Source organism: Lonchura striata, chromosome 22, assembly GCF_046129695.1.
Source record: "Lonchura striata isolate bLonStr1 chromosome 22, bLonStr1.mat, whole genome shotgun sequence".
NCBI lineage: Eukaryota > Metazoa > Chordata > Aves > Passeriformes > Estrildidae > Lonchura > Lonchura striata.
The window spans coordinates 883,940-902,373 of NC_134624.1; the positions used below are offsets into that span (position 1 = coordinate 883,940).

The 18,434-nt window shown below is 46.7% G+C and overlaps 1 protein-coding gene across 6 annotated transcripts in view; it reads right to left on the reverse strand.

The window, feature by feature from the left end:
- COL27A1 (collagen type XXVII alpha 1 chain) overlaps window positions 1-18,434 on the reverse strand; it is a 141,602-nt gene that overhangs the window by 51,650 nt on the left and 71,518 nt on the right. For all 6 annotated transcript variants that reach the window (XM_077787809.1, XM_077787810.1, XM_077787811.1 and 3 more), the window contains 11 exons: window positions 16,022-16,075; window positions 15,277-15,330; window positions 15,069-15,122; window positions 14,060-14,113; window positions 13,705-13,758; window positions 11,758-11,802; window positions 11,037-11,090; window positions 9,836-9,880; window positions 4,301-4,354; window positions 1,454-1,507; window positions 628-681 (listed from right to left, as the gene is read on the reverse strand). In XM_077787809.1, the coding sequence (XP_077643935.1) occupies window positions 628-681; window positions 1,454-1,507; window positions 4,301-4,354; window positions 9,836-9,880; window positions 11,037-11,090; window positions 11,758-11,802; window positions 13,705-13,758; window positions 14,060-14,113; window positions 15,069-15,122; window positions 15,277-15,330; window positions 16,022-16,075 (576 nt within the window). The remainder of the gene's footprint in view (window positions 1-627; window positions 682-1,453; window positions 1,508-4,300; window positions 4,355-9,835; window positions 9,881-11,036; window positions 11,091-11,757; window positions 11,803-13,704; window positions 13,759-14,059; window positions 14,114-15,068; window positions 15,123-15,276; window positions 15,331-16,021; window positions 16,076-18,434) is intronic.

Genomic DNA, 18,434 nt, shown 5'->3' on the forward strand with positions numbered 1-18,434 from the left:
CACACACTGAGCAAAATCCATTCCCTGCACCCACCCAGGGCTCCCTTTTTGTTGGCTCCAGCGGCACTTGTGCTGCTGGGAGAGCCCGAGCTACATCTAAAGAACATCTGTGGGAAACTGGAGCCAGGCTAAAATCTGCCTCCATGGCGATTGCATGCTCCAGCCACAGCTGCAGTGTGCCAGATGAGCCTGTCCAGATGGAGGGTCAGTCTGGGGGAGCTGCTCTGCTCCTCTCATGCCAGCAGGGACTTTGACCACACAGGATGGTCACGCTGCATGCCGTGGTCACTGTGATAAATGACCATGATACATCACTTTATCACATGGTGTGATCCCCACACTGCCAACCATTCCCAGCCCAGAACACCTTAAACTGGGGAGCTTGTGTTCTGCTAAAAGATTGAGGCTGGATTGTGACTTTTGCATCCCTCCCCAGGAATACAAAATTTTGAATTAAGCACTGTGGGTTTTTTTGTGTCTCTTTCTATGTTGCTCCCACCCGTGTCCCATCCCTCTCCCCATATCTCTTGTTTGTATCAAACTCAAAAAACCTGGAGTACAGTTGCTTGACTTAGCCCATGCATGCCCAGGATGTGGTATTACAAGATGATGATAGCCTTTACTTACTGTTGGTCCAGGGATCCCAGGAAAACCCACTCCTCCTGGCATCCCAGGGTGCCCCTAAAAGGGAAGGCAGAAGAACATGCCTGCTGTGAATGTCCACAATCTGCACAGACTTTCTTCCTCCCAGTGGGAAGACAGGAAAAATGGATTGTTGGCTGCTAGCAAGGTCAGGCAGATATGATATTTGTCAGGGTAAAATTGCTCAGGGGCAGCAGGAAATGACCAGGCTGTCACTAACCCAGCTCCAACCTGGCCAGTGATATCAGCAGCAAGATTTTTCTGAACAGCCCAGAGAGAATGGGCTGAATTAATATGAAAATATGTCTTTGGGTCTTGTACTACAGTAGACAGGAAACAAGTGTCAGAGAGAGACAGGATCCAGCTGAGGTCCCCACTGTTAAATTCCTACATGCAGTTCCCTGAAAGGCAGAGCACAGCGAGGCACAGTCACTGTGCTGCCCAAGCACCCTGCATTTCCAGCTGCTCTGGTCAGCTCAGACAGATCCTTGTTGGTGGGCACTGTCTGTTCAAGAGCCAGGATAGCTGGGAACCTGCAGTCCTTCAGCTCCTGGCTGTCTCCACTTGACACAGCAGGTGATGGAGCCGCAGAACACACCTTGCACTGAAGGAAAAACTGCTGGACTCAGCTGCTGGGGAGAGGCTACACCTCAATATCCACTCACTCAAAAGCCCATTCCCATCCCCACAGACACGAGAAGAAATTGCAGCTGTTTTCATGAAACTAAAAGACAGGAGAAGCTGCACCCTTGGCTAGCACAGAGACAGAGAGGGGGCAGCAAGAGTGAGAGAATGCAGACTTACTCCTTACCATCGACCCCTTGACTCCTGGAGGGCCTGGGGGTCCCACTGGGCCACGGTCACCCTAGGACAGAAACATAGGGAAGAGTGATCTAAAGCAATGAAACAACTAAAAAATTCCACAAATTTATGTCTATGCCATCAGCTTTCTACCAAAAGTGTTTCCAGTATTACTCTCTTCTCATCCATCTCATCAGATTAATGGAAGAATTGCAGGAATTAACTAATCCTCCACATCCCAAGAGAGAGGACTTTACTCTTGCCATCAAAAGCACCAAGGTATGAAGGAAACAGGCCCATCACCTTCAATTCCAAACAGTGCTAGGACTGAACCCAAGGAAAGCTCCAGCCCTTCCCACCCAAGGCATGACATGCCTGTTCTGCAGTATCACAGTCCCTACATGTGCTGGCATTTTCAGAGCCATGGATTTGAAATCTGTTGTCACAAGGCCCTGCTGAGAGCAGGGAATCAAGCTGGAAAAAAACAGAGATGCTGCCTGGTGCTTTCAGAGGAGACTGTGGGTGTTTCGGGGGAAGTCCCTGTCCTGTGGCTCATACTGAGACCTGAATTTATATGCCAGCAACAGTGACATAGAGGTCTGATTTATGAGGGGCTCAGAGCTGGATGACTCCCCAGCCCACCTTAAAGATAGGATCCCTTTTAAAACAAGCAGATAAAAAACTTTATATACCAAAACATCACTTATTCATTGCAAAAGTCTTCTTATCCCCTCATGCAGACCATCTCACTTTCCGTGAACACATCCTTGACCCAAAGGTAGGAGACAAGAGGGTTAAACCCTCATGAGCACCACCACAACCTGCTGATGTGAGGGTGACATGAAGGTGTGGCTTTAGCAGTGGGACATCAGCAGCTCCTTTGGGAGATGGTGGCAGTTCCCACACAATTGTCTGTAGTCTCCCTCCAGCCCCAGGGGTGCACTGGGAATTAGGTGTGTTAGGTTTGTATGCTCAGGGGGATGAGGAAGGAGGATTTAGCAAATGCAGCCAATTAGCTGACGCCCAAAATCTGACCTACCTTCCAATGGCAAAAAGTATAAGGAGAAATATTTTCTGGGCTCTAAGGAGCTTATTAAAAACAAACCCCAGAGTTTGTGTTGTCACCAGTTGGCTCTTATAAACCAATGTATGGATTTTTTTCTCCCCGAATGGATGGATTTTATTAAGTGTGTATAAACTGTATTGTTCTCTTTGATAATCTTTGGATTCTACTGGCTTCAGTCTTAACTTTTGCAGCTCTCAGGATGGAGATTGCTGACTCAGCTATCTCTAATGAAAGCATATTTCCCACTTCATTTAGCTCACAAGAGTGTAGTAAGCTGTAGGATACGATGCCAACTGGAGGCCTGGTTGAGGTTTTGATTTGATGATAGCTATTTCTGTCATCCCTAAATTTGTCCTGGTAGAGAAGCCTGATAGAAATCCCAGCTGTGCCGAGGATCTCCAAGGGCAGATTTTCAAAGGACACCCTGGGCTTGCCTTGACACTGATGTAACATCATCACATTACAGAGTTGATCTGGAAGTTGAGGACATTTCATGTGGTCAAGGCTTTGGCATGGAAGGCACAGGGACAGATACGAACTTAATGGAATGGAGGAAAAGGTCTTCCCATGTCATGGCAAACACCTTATTCTTCATTCAACTCAGGGCTGCAGCTGCCAGTGAGACAGCTCATTCAGGCACCAATTTTCTGTGTAACCACTCTGGACACATCACTCTTTATTCCTCTGTTTTCCTTCTCTAAAATACAGCCCACATCATGTCACTCTTTTTAGTTCTTGTGGGCCTTGACAGCTTGGACTGAGACTGATTCTGCTACTGCCTCACTGGGGCCCAGAGGACAGAAAGACTTTTTCAAAGACTGCTGTGGACAGACAATAAAATGGATCTGCAGCAAACACAGTATAACTGTCACAGAGTCTTTACATCATTACCCAGAGGACAAGGCTTGAAGCAATAAAAGTGAGAAAGAGAGCACTGATGTGTGGAATGCATCATTTTATGCTCTTCACTATCTTTACGGCTGCACTGTGAATAATTAAACCACCAATGAAAACCAGCAGCGTGTGAGTGAGATACAATGAGTGACACAGATGATTTGTGTTTGGGAGCTGCCTCTGAATAAAAGTTTACACTGTGATAGAAAACAAATTAATGTCCTTTTACATTTTTTAATGTGAAATAAAGCCCTTTTTATTCCCCTGGAAGAGGTTTGTGTCTGTAGTATACGCAAGAGGGCACCAGCCCTGAATGTGCCTAAAGCAACCAGGGGCAGCCAGATGGGATGGTCCTCACCAGATAAGAAGGGAAATATTTGGACCAGCCTTTGCTCAGATGGGTCCAGCCTTTGCTCAGATGGGTGGCTACACTCTTGTACACCTGAGAAATTGCTGGACCTCCTGTTCAATGCAGGCTCAGCCCTGGTCCTGCGTGACCCCCTCTGGCAACCCAGAGGACACATCTGCAGAAATCTGTCACCTCAATCCCATGGACTCCTCCCATGACCAGCAACACAGGGCTGATGGATCCCTCAGTCCCATAAAAACCAGAGCTGACTGTTAAATACAAATTGCCTGGCATATTATGAATGAGGAAAGTTAATTTTTCAAAGAATATTTGACAGCACCTCCCTGGAGGGCAGCGCATATTAATTCCTGAATGAGAAGTGGATGATTTTGGCCTGGTTCTAGTCTAGCTCAGACACCCTGGACGTGTTTCATTCCCAGCTGGGTGTTGCACTCACATCACAACTTAAATCTCCACAACCCTTCTCCCACCCCAGCCTCCCTATCCTGCAAAAATTACAACAATGATTTCATTGCGAGCAATCTTACCTTTTCTCCTGCTATTCCAGGCTCCCCCACCGGACCAATGAAACCCATTAGACCCTGAGGAAAGAGAAGAGCACAACTAATTTTCAGTTTTTATTTGCTGAGAAAGTAAACAGTTCCTTTGGTCCACCTTGCTGGTTGCAATAGCACAGCATCCCTCGTATAATGCTCAGTAATTCCTACTGGCTACCAGAGCGGATGGAGTTGCTCCCGGCCATGGGAATGTCTAACTCCACAGCTGGTTCTGCTTTAGGGGCCAGCTGGAACAGCAGCACGAGGATCTGCAAGAACCACAACACACAGCGCAGTGGATGAGTGAAGGAAGGAAGGCTGAGTCCATAGTGTGGCTTTGTTCTGTGAGCTTTTCCCAAAACAGCTTCCCCAGGAGCTCCTGGGTTTCACAGAGACAGAGATTTACCATCATTTTAGCAGCTGGACTGCGTAGACTTCTTCTGGGTTAATCCAAGCTGCCTCAGCCCTTTGTGCAGATTAATTTTGCCCTGGATAGTGCTGTGCTGGTGGGATGCCAGTAGGAAATAAAGGTTCCTGCAGCCAGAGAGGCCAGCAGGGCAGTGGATCTTGCACACTACTCAGAAACCATCTTGGAACAAGCCTCCAGTGTAAGCTCAGGGTTTAACAATGATTGCAATAACGAAGAGGCAAACAGAACTGCTTTTAATTAGGAAGATGGAAACAGATGCAATCTCAAGAGAAGATTCCTGAGAGTTAAGATAAATCAACCTCCCTACCAGCTCCAGTGGTTTCTGGCTCTGGAGGCACCCATCTCCTCTGTGCCATGATGGAAATACCAATTGGCCATGGGACGACAGCTACCAACAGAAAAGCTCCACTACCCTGCAGGGGTGTCACCAACCTTTTTGAAGTGGTCTCTGCTTTGAAATGTCCTTTGTGTCTGAAGCTGAGGCAGTCCTGGAGCACAAGATTGTCATCATGGCCAGGCTGCATGGACCAGACACCTGTGGCAAGCAGAGGTGGACTCTGCACAGATTGCCCAGAGCAGGAATCAACTGGAGAGCAGAAAACTCTGCAACATCTGCCTATGCAAGGCTGCCACTGGGTGGCATTGCTGAAGGCTGCTGGGTCAATTGTCCTTTCAATTAGACACAAGTGCAGGTACACAACTGCATCCAGTTTCTGAATTTTCCAATATCCCAAGGCCACAGAGAAGGCAAATGTTATGGTAGAGAAAGGCAAAGCAATGAGATGCAACAGGGAAATGTGTTGCTAAGCAAAAATAGACAATAAAGGAAGAAAGAATACATCTCTTGTTCATTTCCAGTTTCTTGGAAAACCACAGAACTCTTTCTCTCTCTCCTGGGAATATGCTTTTCAATAAATGTCTGGTTCCTTAGGCCAGTTCCTGCAGAAGAGAGATCCCTGCTCTGCAGAAAGCATTGGTCCCATTCAGAACAAGACTGTTTCAAACTCCCTTCCAAGGGCTGCTGCATATCCAACCTCAGGCTTGAAGGTCAGTGTCCATGGCAGCATCCACCCTAAAAAGCCTCTCAGGAATCTGGGTCTCAAAGCCAGGTGTACTGGTGATGCTTCTGAAGCTGGCCTGCTGGTGCTTTGCAGAAGGGTTTGCAGGATCTGAGCACACCAAGAGCCCCCAACACCCTCCTGAGATCCCCCTCACTGTCACAGATGTGCTGCTTGTTATGGCAGCTTGTGCAAAAACCTGCTGGCATGGCCAGCACTGATGGGATGGAAGAGGAGCACAGCCAACATTTCAGTCCGAACCCAGGGAAAATTCTGCCTGTGCTGGTGCACAGTGGTACTGCACAGGGGAAGATGTCACTGCTCCCACGTGAGGGGAGCATCCCATGGTGTGAACGTGAGATGCAGAGCAGGGGCCTTGCAGCTTCCAGCACAGTAGTTCTGCAGAGTTTGCAGCCAGCACTGTCTGCCCTGAGCTAAATTAACCGACATTGCTGTGTCTGCAAGCAGACAAATTCGAGATAGATATGTCTACGCCAAATAAATCTCAGTAATTTATCAGGAGTATAAGAAAAAACAGGGGAACATTGGGTAATGAGGTTCTTCACTGGCCAAAATGGGATAGCCGCTAAAGGCAAGGAGATTTAGATTTAAGACAGAAAGATTTAAGTTTTAAGAACCACAAGAGCTGCCAATGGCAAATATTTAATCAAAGCAGACATGAATTGTGGTCATTACACTAAAATGGCTGTGGCACAACATATTTTTCTCAGGTTCTCAGGGCTGGAAAGAGGGCCTGCATCAAACAGGGCTCTGGGCAGTGTGTGTAATGATGCACGTGAAGTCCCAGCAGCAGTGGCTGCCCGGATAAAGGCCCACAGTATACAGGAAAGAATGTAAAACATTTATATTAGACAGGAGTTCAGCATGTCGCTCATGATTCAGTCTGCTGTATTCCGCAGCCAAGGGCATGGCGGAAAAGGGATGGAGATTGTTAAAAAGTTGCTGGGGGCTTGGTGGGGAAGGGGGAGCAAGGAAAGGAGGGGGGGATTGGTGGGTTGTAATTCCTAACTCCTGTCTCGCTTTCCCCATTTATTGCCCAGTCCTGTCATAATTAAGCCCCCGCTCTTGGCTCCATCAGCAGAGAGCAAGTCAGCAATGAAGCCTTGCATAAATCATAGCCCATTTGAGAGGAACCAGCGTGAGCAGGGTCTCCCAGGGACGGGACCGCTGGTCGTTCCCAGCGGGAACCGATCACGGCCTTTCTGTTTTACTGCTTCGCCAGAACTCAAAACAAAACAAACCAGGGACAAAGGACGGGAGGGAGTAAATGTACAATCCTCCCATTCAGATGAAAGAAAGGGAAAGTAAAACAGTAAATATCACAGCTTAAAGGAGGACGCTCTGACCCGCAAAGAACAGCCATGTGGTTTAACCCTCTGTGCACCGGGCTCAGCCCTGCCCTGCTGCTGTGCTGGGTTTCCACCATCCTGGGGAGGGAGGGAGGGAAGGTGAAGATGTGCCCTGAAATCCCTGAGTGAGATGTCTGGAGGTCAGAGATTGCCTGGAGGAGAAGGTGAATGGGCAGGAAAGGAGCAGTGCTAACATGTGGGAAACACCAGTGCAGTTCCCTGCTGTGTTCTTGGTGACCCTCTTGACCTTGGCCAAGACAATCAGGACCTCCCCACCTGCAAACCTGACATTACAGCCCCTCTCCTTTGGAAGGGGAAAGACATGAAGGAGATGGTGCTGGTGTCCTTTGACAAATTAGCTTAGAATACTAAAATTGAGACAACATACTTTGACCTTAAAGGACAAGAGAAGAACGTTGGCTGTCCTTCCCAGCACAGAGCGATGGGAAGGGGGCTGACCCTGACACAGCCCCTGAGTCAGCAGGGCTGTCACTTCTTGCACAGGGGAAGGGACTCAAACAGCTGCTCCTGCTATGACAGGACCTCCCAGTCCCATTAAGGACATAAATCACAGCTTTCAGCCGGCACAACTCTTCACTAGGATTTTCTAGAACCAAGCAGGTGGTCCCTGGGATGGCAGAACCTTCCTGCCTGCTGCAGGGTGTTGCTTCTCCCACAGGGCTCTCTGACCTTCAACAAGGACATTTGGGTCACATTCTCCTGCTGTGCATTCCCAGCTTGGGGACAGGAAGGCTTCCCTGGCCAGAGGCCTCCTATTCCTCTTCATATCCTTCTGACTCCATCTACAGGCAAGGAAGGGTTAACCCACACATTTCCAGGGTACTGGGGAGCCTGGCAGCTGGAATCCTTCCAGCACATGGAGACAACAAGCATCTCATGAATGATCTTCCCGAGTCTGTGTCCTTGCAATGGAAAAACAATGCATCAGGGATGGCCCTGTGGCTTAAAACCTCATTTTTCAACAAGAGCTCAAGTATCATCAGAAACCTCACAGAAACTCCCGTGTTTTCCTAAACAGATGTCCCTAAGAAAGGGAAGAAATCCCCAATGAGATGGATGGCTGATTTCTTCTCATGCTGTTATGCTGAGATTTTCTACTCTGAGAGAAACCATTTGTCAGGCAGAGCAGCAGGAGTGAGAAGTGTGACCACCCTTAGTGTGGAATAGAAAACATCCGGGTCTCCACAAGGGAAAACAGGGTGAGGTGATGGTGTCTGCAGTGCCAAGGGCCTGGGCTCATCCTCTCAGGGCTCTGCAAAAACCAACCCGGCCTCAACACCAAGTGCTGAAGTTAAAGTGGAGGGAGGAAGGAAACCCCAACACTCCAGCATCATTCAGTGGAGATGCGAGGGGAGTGGAGGTTATTTCTCATTACTCTGGAGAGACATTTTTGTTCTAATTACTTGACTGGTTCAGAAATGGAAATTTTCTGGGTGATATTTCTAGGCAGAGACTAATTGACTAAGAATAACACAGGCAGCTTTCCTACCACTGTGCTGGTTTCAGTGTCAGCAGAGGCCAGCTGTGTTTTCTTTTCGATGAACAGTGCCTACAGTTCTCATCCAAGGTCAGTCCTGAGGGAAGTTAAAGAATAATAATCCTAATGATGCTTTGCCCTCCAAGGACAATGTCTGGTTAAGGATCTCAAAGCACTTCTAAATATTCATTTTTAACAGTATCCACAGGTGCCACTTCAGAACAGGAGGCACTGGGCTAAGCTCTGCTCAGGGCTGTCTCACACCTTTCACAGAAGGGGAAACTGAGGCACAAAGCACTGGAAAGTGTTGCCTGAGACTGTACAGAATCTGATAAAGCTACAAGCAGAACTCAGATGTGGAGAACAACTTTGCCCCTTTAGTAGTTGCTCTTCAAGGTCCAAATTAACAACCATAACACAGAAAAGGCTCTCTTTCCAAAGTAACCACCTCTAATATATACTGAGGCTGGTATCAGACTGCTGGTACTGAAAAGGATCCACCTTGACTTTTGTAGACTTGCTTGATCAGAAACCCTTGGAAGAAGTGACCCAAAGAAGAGCCAGAGAGGCTGACAAGCTAAACCAAACCAAACCAAGCGTGCTGACCATCCAGCAGGGAAAGTGTTGGGCAGGACAGCAGTGGTGAGAAGCTGCACCCGCAGTGTCAGGGCCAGCTGCCACAGCCAGTTTGGTGTGGTCGTGCAGGAACACACAGAATTTGTTGGAGGCTCCGTGGCTTCACTTTCAGGGTTGTTGGTGGACAAGTTTGTGGGTTTCAATCACAGAGATGTGGGAACAATTGTTGCTTTTTCCTTGATGCCTGTGGCTCCCCCCAAAGCCTACAGGGATAATGCATGTTCTGGGTTATGCCAGCAGAATGTTCTCCATGGAATTACAACAAAATGCAGCTCAGTGTCACTCTTCCCCAGGGTCTGGTTTGTTCAGCTGCTGCCTCCTCTACTCCCCAGAAAATTTAGGGGAAGTGAAAGCAACATAGCACCCAAAGCAGAGAATCCTATCCTTAAAGCCTGGAACCTGGAGCACCAGGGTTGTGGGCAGCTTTAAGGTGGCCAGAAATCCCTGGCCACTGCCCTGTGCCTGCACTCTGGGCATCCAGGACATGCTGTACAGAGGAGATCATCAAGGAGACAAGGAAAATAAGGAATTTACCTGCTCACCAACTTTCCCTGGTCGGCCACGGTTTCCTGGCTCACCCTGCAGGACAAGGAGACAAGGGCACATGGATTACTGGGTGCTGCCAGCCTGACCCTGGGCACAATGTGGCTCTTTGTACACCTATTATTTGGGCTGCAAAGTGTGAATTGGGGAAAATCTGTGAGAAACAACAACCTACAAAACCAACTGTGACTTGGAGGATAATCCAAAGTAAGAAACACTACTGACACAAACATGGAGGAAACGCTGTTCTGGAGTGAAATGCCCCAAAAGCTGGTCCTGCTGTAGTAAAATAACCTTCAGAAAGCCACACTGAAACATAATATATCTATTGCCCAGCCTATGTCCTGGTTACTTTATCCCAAAGTTTTATAAAGCATAAGAAGAAAAGATAACCCAAATATTCCCAGGCAATGCTGCACCCTGATTCTGCTGTTGTAAAACCTCAGACAGGCACACGTTACTGTCACATGGAGCATCCACAGGAAAACTGCAGCAAGAACCTACATGAGATAAATCCCAGTGCAGGAAGAAGGAGTTCAGAGAATGAAAGTGATGAGGGGTGAAGGAGAAAGCAGAGGGAGAAGGATTGCACAGCCCCCAGGGATCAGGGCAGCTGTGGCAGCACGTGCAGGCAGTCAGAGTGCCCTGGAAGGGCCATCCAGAGACCAGGCTCACCAGTAACCAGCAGTGTCTCCAGGACAGCAGCTGTATTTTCTCAGTAGGCAGATACTCCAGATGTGCTGCCAGACCACATTTTTGCTATTTACTGTTTGAAGAGGCTGTTTTTGTTGGGTTTTCTCTTTCCTTTCGAGTGTGGGTTTGTGGAGAGCATTGCCCTGGGATGTCTTCTGCTGATAATTAGGCAGCAAAGATAGGAATGATGTGCATTGTTTTAGAACAAAACCATGGAGAAGCAATGGAAAATGAAGTGATGATGGAGGGAGAAGTTGGTTAATATCAAAAGAGGAACACATTTGTTTATAATAGCTTAAAAAATGCACCATCATTCTTTTTGAAGAAAGAAGCAGAAGCTAAGACCCCAAAATTCTGAGAAAAAGAGGAACCCTCAGTTCTTTTGTTCTCTCTGGAATGAATACTTGGGAGAGTGGTAAAGGTGAGAAAAGACATTTCCCTCTTCCTTTCCTCCCTTCTACCCACTGCTTTCCTGATCAGGAACAAACTATTTTCTTACCTTTGGACCATTGGGACCAGGTGTTCCTGGAAACCCCTTCCGACCAGATCGACCCTGAAATACATGGAAAAACCATAAACATCAAAAGTTTGCAGCTGCTTTGGTCTCAGGTGCTGCTTACATGCTTGTAAAATAAAAGATGAAGACAAAACTTTCATTTTCTGATCCACCTATTGCCAATTTTTGGGATATTTTACTATCCTGATGTGACAATTATGTGCAGACACATTACAAAAGCCTGACTTGGCAAGCTCACAGATATGATAATATTCTTTTTACTTCTACTGTGTTTCTGTGATACATCACAGAGGTCAAGTGGACTCTCTCTGACTGTCCAGTCTTTTTTCTTTTTTTTTGTCTTTTTCCTCTACTCATTGAAAAATACTATAAATCAAGGAAGAAACACAAGGGCTGGTTATGGAGATGGTTTCCAATCAATGTCATTTATCTTGAGGATGAACTGTTTAAACATTAGACAGTTTTTCAAGGTTTAAGATTTTAGGCAAGTCCTAAACTCAACACCCTATGCAAGACACTTCCTGGACTTTCAGCCATCCTGGATCAAGCAATCAATCAAGCCCTGGACAAGACAATAATTCACAGCAGGGCAGATTAACTTCCCAAACCAGGAGGGTTGAAGCTTTATGAGAATTTAACTACAATTCCATTGCAAAGTCATCAGAACTGATAATAGCTGAGTGAATAAATGAATGAAACCTACCTCTGGACCAGGGACTCCTGGTGGTCCTAAGGGTCCTTCATCTCCCTGAGGTGAAAAGAAATTAAAACAAAAGGCAAAGTAGTGACAAAATTTGGACTCGCCACGCAGCAAGAATGAGATGCCTGCAGTATGAGCAGCAGTTAAACACAGGCTGTGTGTTCAGCTGTCACATTTTAACAGCTGAGCCCTTCTGTCTTAGAGCAGCCTCTGAGGTTTCTCAGGGAAAAAAGATCTCAAGTCAAGTCCTGCCAGTAAAAGCCATCCAAAATTTGACCAAGGGAACACCAGTTGATTTGGCTGTGATGGTCTGGATTTGGCCACTAAGGTATCTTGGACATGCTGCCATAACTCTGCTTCATTTGATTTGGCAGGGATGTGAATGCTGTAGAGTTCCCTTTTTCTCTCTTCCCCCCTTTTCCCTCCCTTCCCCCCAAAAAAGCATGTTCCAAAATTTCCCACAGAACCATTTGGCAACTGTATGAATGTTTCCCTTTTGCTTTCAGCTGGGACTACACATGCTGCAGAATAGAGCTATCACAAAATCTCACACAGCAATTGGACTCGGTCCTCTCCCTTGGCTCCACACCAATTTCTAATGTGATAGGATCAGATCTACAGTTTCTAAGAGACCTTCAATTAAGCTTCACAAAAAATTATCTCAAGTGTCTAAAACCAACTGCCAAGAGAGAAATTAAAAGCACCCTTGGCAGCCACAGCCCGGCTGCTCTCGTTTCGGTGGTCAGCCGTGGTAATGAAGGGGCACTGGCAGGCTCAGGGTGGGACTGGGGGTCAGGAACCCAGCTCCAAGGCTCAGACAAACACCCACACTATGCCTCATTTCCAGAGGGATGCAATTCAGAGCCCTGACCCAGTGCCCTGGGTGACCACAGTGCGAAGAGCACGGTGCTGTGCTCTGCTGCACACTCGGAGTCCTGGAGCACAGCTCACACCAAACTCCATGTCCATGTCTTTGGGCTCACTTTTACACTCACTAACTAGAGCAAATTGAAGGCAGCTCGGTCACGCCTGCCTGAACCTGGAATGCAGGGCTTCGATTCCCTTTGTATTTTGGCTGGAATATTTTTTTTTCCTATTTCACTGCAAATAAATGAGCTAATTTGCATTAATCCCATTTAGAGAACAAGCAGAAGAGTTCCCAGAAAAAGTTAAGAATTATTAGTGCTATTAAAACGAGCTCCTGCCCATGCATGTGCTCAGTATTATTTACACAATGTCTCGTGACTCTGGACAAACAGCTTACACTGGCCTGAGTGAGAGGAAATTACACCAATGTCACTGGAGTTACAACAGGATAAACAGGGAGCCCAGACATTCTCTGCTGCTCCCATAATGTTCTTGCAGCTCCAGGACAATTAAATCAATGACAATTGTTCCCTTCGTAATGACTGCAAGTGGAATGATGCTTCAGGTTCTGAGGTGAAGTGGTGAGTGAAAGCTCTCAGGTGCTGGGCAGATGAATTTCTGCAGAGCAGCAATTCCCATTTCCTTCTCTTTTTACAGAGGGATATTTCTTCGTGTGAGAGAGCAGAGTCTGCAGGTCTCATGGTTGAAAAGGAACACACTTGAAAGGAGCAGGAAGCAGATGCCAGGCCAGGGCATGTCTGTGCAGGGGAAGGTGCAGGGAAAAGAGCTCTAACACCCATCTGGGGGTGGGGGAACAGGCTTTAAAAGCAATGCCAAGGCAGAATTTAGGGTCAGCAGATGCCAGCAGTGACTGGAAGCAGAGATCACAGGCCTTGGAGATCACACAGCTTAGAGGAAGCTCCTCCTCTTCTGCACATCTCTAATCACTCAGTATAAGCATCTGCTTCCAGAGTCAGAGAGACTAGAGCATTTTAAACCACAGACACCATTTCACCATGCATTAATTTAGAAAATTCAGCATTGTTCTTTAAATCAAACCTCTTTTGAGCTGAGGATACTTACCTCTTGTCCAGGCAGTCCTCTTGGCCCAGGTAAACCTCGTGCTCCTGGCTTTCCCTGAGAAAGAGCCAAAGGAAAAGATACTCAGAAAATAGAAACATAAGCTCAGAAGGGCAATTAAAATGAGAAAGTCTCTTTCACAGCCACGGGACATTATCCAATGTCAATTTTGCTACAGGAAAAAAAATCTGAAGCAAAGAAAACGCTGCACTTGGAGGGACCTCAAGACCAAGCTGAGATGCTGGCCAGGACAATCTTTAGGAATCTCCTGGGCTTTCTCTCTTCCCCCCTTCCCACTACTTTGTTTTCCCTGGCTGCTTCCAACCCCACACAGAGCTGCAGTCTCTGCTCTACTCACCTTCAGACCTTCAGGACCGTTTTCTCCTGGTGGGCCAATGTCACCTGGGAAGCCCTGGAGAGAATGAGGAACAGTCAGAGTGCAAAGGAGGAATTCTGCAGGCAGTGTCAGCCTCTGTGAGAGGTTTAGCAAAAGCCTAAGGGACAAGATGTGTTACATGCTGGCAGTGTCCGTGTGGGGGCCAGCATGGCTTTGGGAAGGAATGGGACACAACAGAGCAGCACCAGCAGTTTGATGGAAGAGCAGCCTTTCCCAGCAACTCCCTTTAGGTCCATCTTCTTACAAGATTTATTGCAGTGAGGGCCTCCCTGTCATCACACAGCTAAAAGCAGCCATTTGGGTTTTAATTAATCTTTCTGAGCCAGCTCATAACCTCTGTGCTCCCAGAAAGGAGCTGCAGCCTCGGCGACAAAGGGAAGCAGGCGAGGAATTAGGAAAGGTGCTGACACCCTCATTAGCTGCCGTCAGCCTGGCAGGGCTCCTTCCCACCCACCCAGCCACCCATCGAGGAGGAAACAAAGGAATCCGTGCTTATTTCCAATAGCAACAAAGAGGAACGATTGCTAAGTGGCAGCACAAAGTTGAGAGCCCTTCCAGACCCTGTGAAATGCCAGAACGCTGATGAGGGGAAAACAGACCATCAGTTGTGCTGGAAGTGGCTGTCTAGCATCTTACAGACCTTGTCTGGTCACTTAGGAAGGAGAAAAATGATGGTGTGCTGGGGGAAGCTCCTCCTGCATCCAAGGTATCACTGTGACACTTTTTTGGTAAGGGCAGTAGGAGGATTTTCTACTTTAAATGGTGTTTAGAGGGGGAAAACTGAAAAAAACGCTTTCATTTTATCTATAACAAAAAAGGAGAAGGAAAATCAGGAAGCCATGAGATGTAAAATGGGTCATGAACCCATCTTGATTCTTCGCACCCCATCACCACTCATGTGCCATCATATCCCAGCAGAGAAGTGAAGCCCTAGGCTGGAAGGATGTGAGAAGGAGGTGGTGGGACGTACCTCAGGGCCAGGTGGTCCTGGAAACCCAACTGGTCCTTTGTCACCGACTTTTCCCTGCAGAAATTGGAAAAACATGGGGAAAAGTGAGCTGGCTGCTGGCTGTCAGGTTTCCTCTTTAGAGCAGCACATCCCTGCCAAGCTGTCTTTGCAGCTGGGCTCGGAACCTTAGACAGGGAGCTGAGGAAGCAGAGGGTGCTTGGTTACTTACCAGGGGGCCTGCCTTCCCTCGTGCCCCAGGGACCCCAGGCAAACCCTGACTGCCCTGAGAGAGACACATTTTTTTCAGAACACAATGAGGCATCAAATAAATTCCAATTCCCCAGGCTCCAGCTTTGCTGCAGAATGAGGAGCATCTCCTAAAGGCTGGACTCAGCCCTGCATGGAGCTGGGACAGCTGCACTGATGTCAGTGAGATGTTTCTGAAGACAGCCCTGAATTTAGCCCCAAAGAACACGAGCTGCTGCAGTTGGCTGCGGCTCAGAGCCACGCAGGCTCCAGCACAGGGCTCTGTGCAACGTTTGTCAGCCACACTCAGTATCACATTAAATCACAGGGGAGAAGTCATTTGATCAGAAGTTATACAGAGCATTAAGTGGTTCCCTGGGTCAGGGTTTAAGTTGCTGCACTGAGCAGACAAAATCTCCTGAGTCTGCAGCCACTGGACCACACACATTCACACACATCCCCATCAATCCCATCACTTCCAACCTCTGCTAGAAGCCATAGCCCCTACAAAGAAACCCTGCAGAACTGCTCTTACTATGAGTAACTATAAAATCCGTATTCTGATGTGGATTTTAGAAAGGCACAGCATACCCCAAATGGGAACTATCCAAGCAGGGGAACCTGACAGCAGGATGCAGCTAATTCCAGCTCCTAGTGGAGGAGCTGAGAAAACTGTGGCCACTGCCATGTAAGGGGAAAAGAACAATGGAGAGAAGAAAAACAATTACCTTGTCTCCTTGGAAGCCGATATCTCCTGGAACACCTGCTCTTCCCTGATCACCCTGGGTACACAGCACCAGAGAGTTAAAAGAGGCAACAGCAACAGCCAAAATGCCCAGGTTGATGCTTAGAAGGTGCTTTGTATAGGAAAAGTCTCAACTCCAGCTCCACTCAGAACTGAACTGCTGGCAAGCTGCAGATCACAGTGAGCGTAGCAACAACCCTGAACAAAGTGTGTATTTCCCAACTTGATTCTAAGGTGAGAAAGGAAACTGTGGGAGAGCAAAAACCAGGAATTCCCCAGCATTGTGTATCTATAGAAGCTGCAAGAAGAGAGAGCACATTCCTCTGGCTGACAGCAACCATGACGGTGGTGAAGTGTTAAATTCAGCTGAACAGAAGAGTTCAGTTTTCAATGAATGAGCCTTTTCTCTCACAAGGCTCTACAGAAAAGAAAACAATCCTCAGGGTTTCTGTGAGCATATCCTAGTCCTGACATCAAACATCAATCCTCTTTCACAAGAAAACAAGAGCAGCTTCTGGCAATGCTTTAGTACTGCCCCACTGCCAGTCTGAGCTGAGATTCCCTGGGAGGGGTCGGCTGGTGTTCACTGGGGTGGGGAGCCCACCACTGACAATATTTCCTCACCAAGCTGTCTGTCCCTAGCTGGACCAACATAACAGATTCTGACTCTCTGGGTAGAAGCCAAATATTCCTGAAGGTTTTCCAAGGAGCAGTGGGCTACCTTGCACTGGCTCTTAGCCCTGCTGTGAGCAGCTCTGGACCAAATCACCTCCTGATGCCCCTTCCAGCTTCACGTATTTAGTGATTTACTTAAACAAAGGATGAGTCAATGATGGGGCAGAGAAAGGAAAATTCTACTTGGGAAGTCAAGGGAGGGATGACTACAATAACTTGGTACAATGACAAGACCCAACAAAAATAACTGCTGGAGGAACTCTGTCCCAAGAACTTGGCTTTCCAGCAAAAGAATGAGCCACTCCACGGCTATATGTTTAAACATAGCCCACATGGGAGACATATGGAGTCCTGCAACAGAGCCAAAGTCCACAGAGAGATGTCAGAGAAAGTCCACTTCACTTCAGAAAAGCCACCCACTTGTTATCAGAAAGCTGAAATAATTGTAACTACTTCAGTAACATGCAGGGGATAATCAAATTGTGGACGGTTCAGGTTTGAGTTGGTAAAAACTTTTCAAAGACAATTTTTCAGAAGGAAAAAAATTAAGAGCTATGCAGATTCAATGATGGAAACATTTCATGGATTCACGCTAAATTTGCTTAAATGTTTTGGCAAATGTTCCCGGAACATTTCACTGAACCATCTTCAAAACAAGTCTTTTACATAGCAAAATTAAAATGTTGCTCTTAAAAATGTTAAATTGATTTTACTCATTTGGTTTTTAACCTAAAATATTTTAATTTGAGTCAAATAACCAACATTTTGTTTCATCTGAACTATTTTCCATATTTGTTTTTTTTTTTGGCAATGCAAAATGGAAACAATCAGCTCTTTACACAGCTTCAGTTCGGAAGGAACCCAAGTATTAGATACAACAGAAAAGGCAAAGAAAACTACTGTGTGACCCAGCTCCTCCACAGACTTTTCTCATCTTCTCTGAATTTTCTACTTATTTTATGTAGTCCAAGGCTTAAAACACTGAAATCTACTTAATTCTGACTCCTGACTGAAGGCAGCATGAAAACAGCTTTTCTGGAAGTGACAGGTTGCCTCTGAGGTTTGTCTTTATCATCAATTCTGAGGGTCAAAGAAGAAAGATGATATTTTTTATTAAGCAATTTTCTACCCAGACAGTACAAGTGGCCAGTGAAATACTGTTTCAGAAGAAATACTCGGACATTAAGTAATAACTACTAAAATAAAAGAGTTTCCTGAGCATAGCAAAACGCAGGAGCAAACCTTTGTTTCCAACCTTTAGGAAAAGTGGCGCGTGACTGTGAAACCAGTTTTCAAACAACTCTGAGAAATTAGAGAAGGGAAGAAGAAAATGGGAAAACAAAACTCATCTTTTAACCTGAGCTGGATTTCATGCCAGATGTTCACATGTTATTGTGACAGCACAGCAAAATGTCACGGCATGAGCAGTCCATCTATGGCTGTTAATTTTTTAAACCAGAACTGAGGACTGGAGAATCACCTTTTACCTGCCCTGGAACTGGCACCTGGGATCTGTGTCCTTAATATGAGGGAAAAATTACAGAGGAAAGAGGTCAGGCATGTTTGTTATTAAAAACTGCGATGCTGAGATGATGAAATGGGCCTGCAAGGACTTGGTTCACAGGGCAGGAAAAGGAATGTAGGATCTGAAATTACAAACAGCCCCTGCTCATGGGATGTTGCCTGTGCTTCATGTTTCACCTATAAAAAGAAATGCAGCT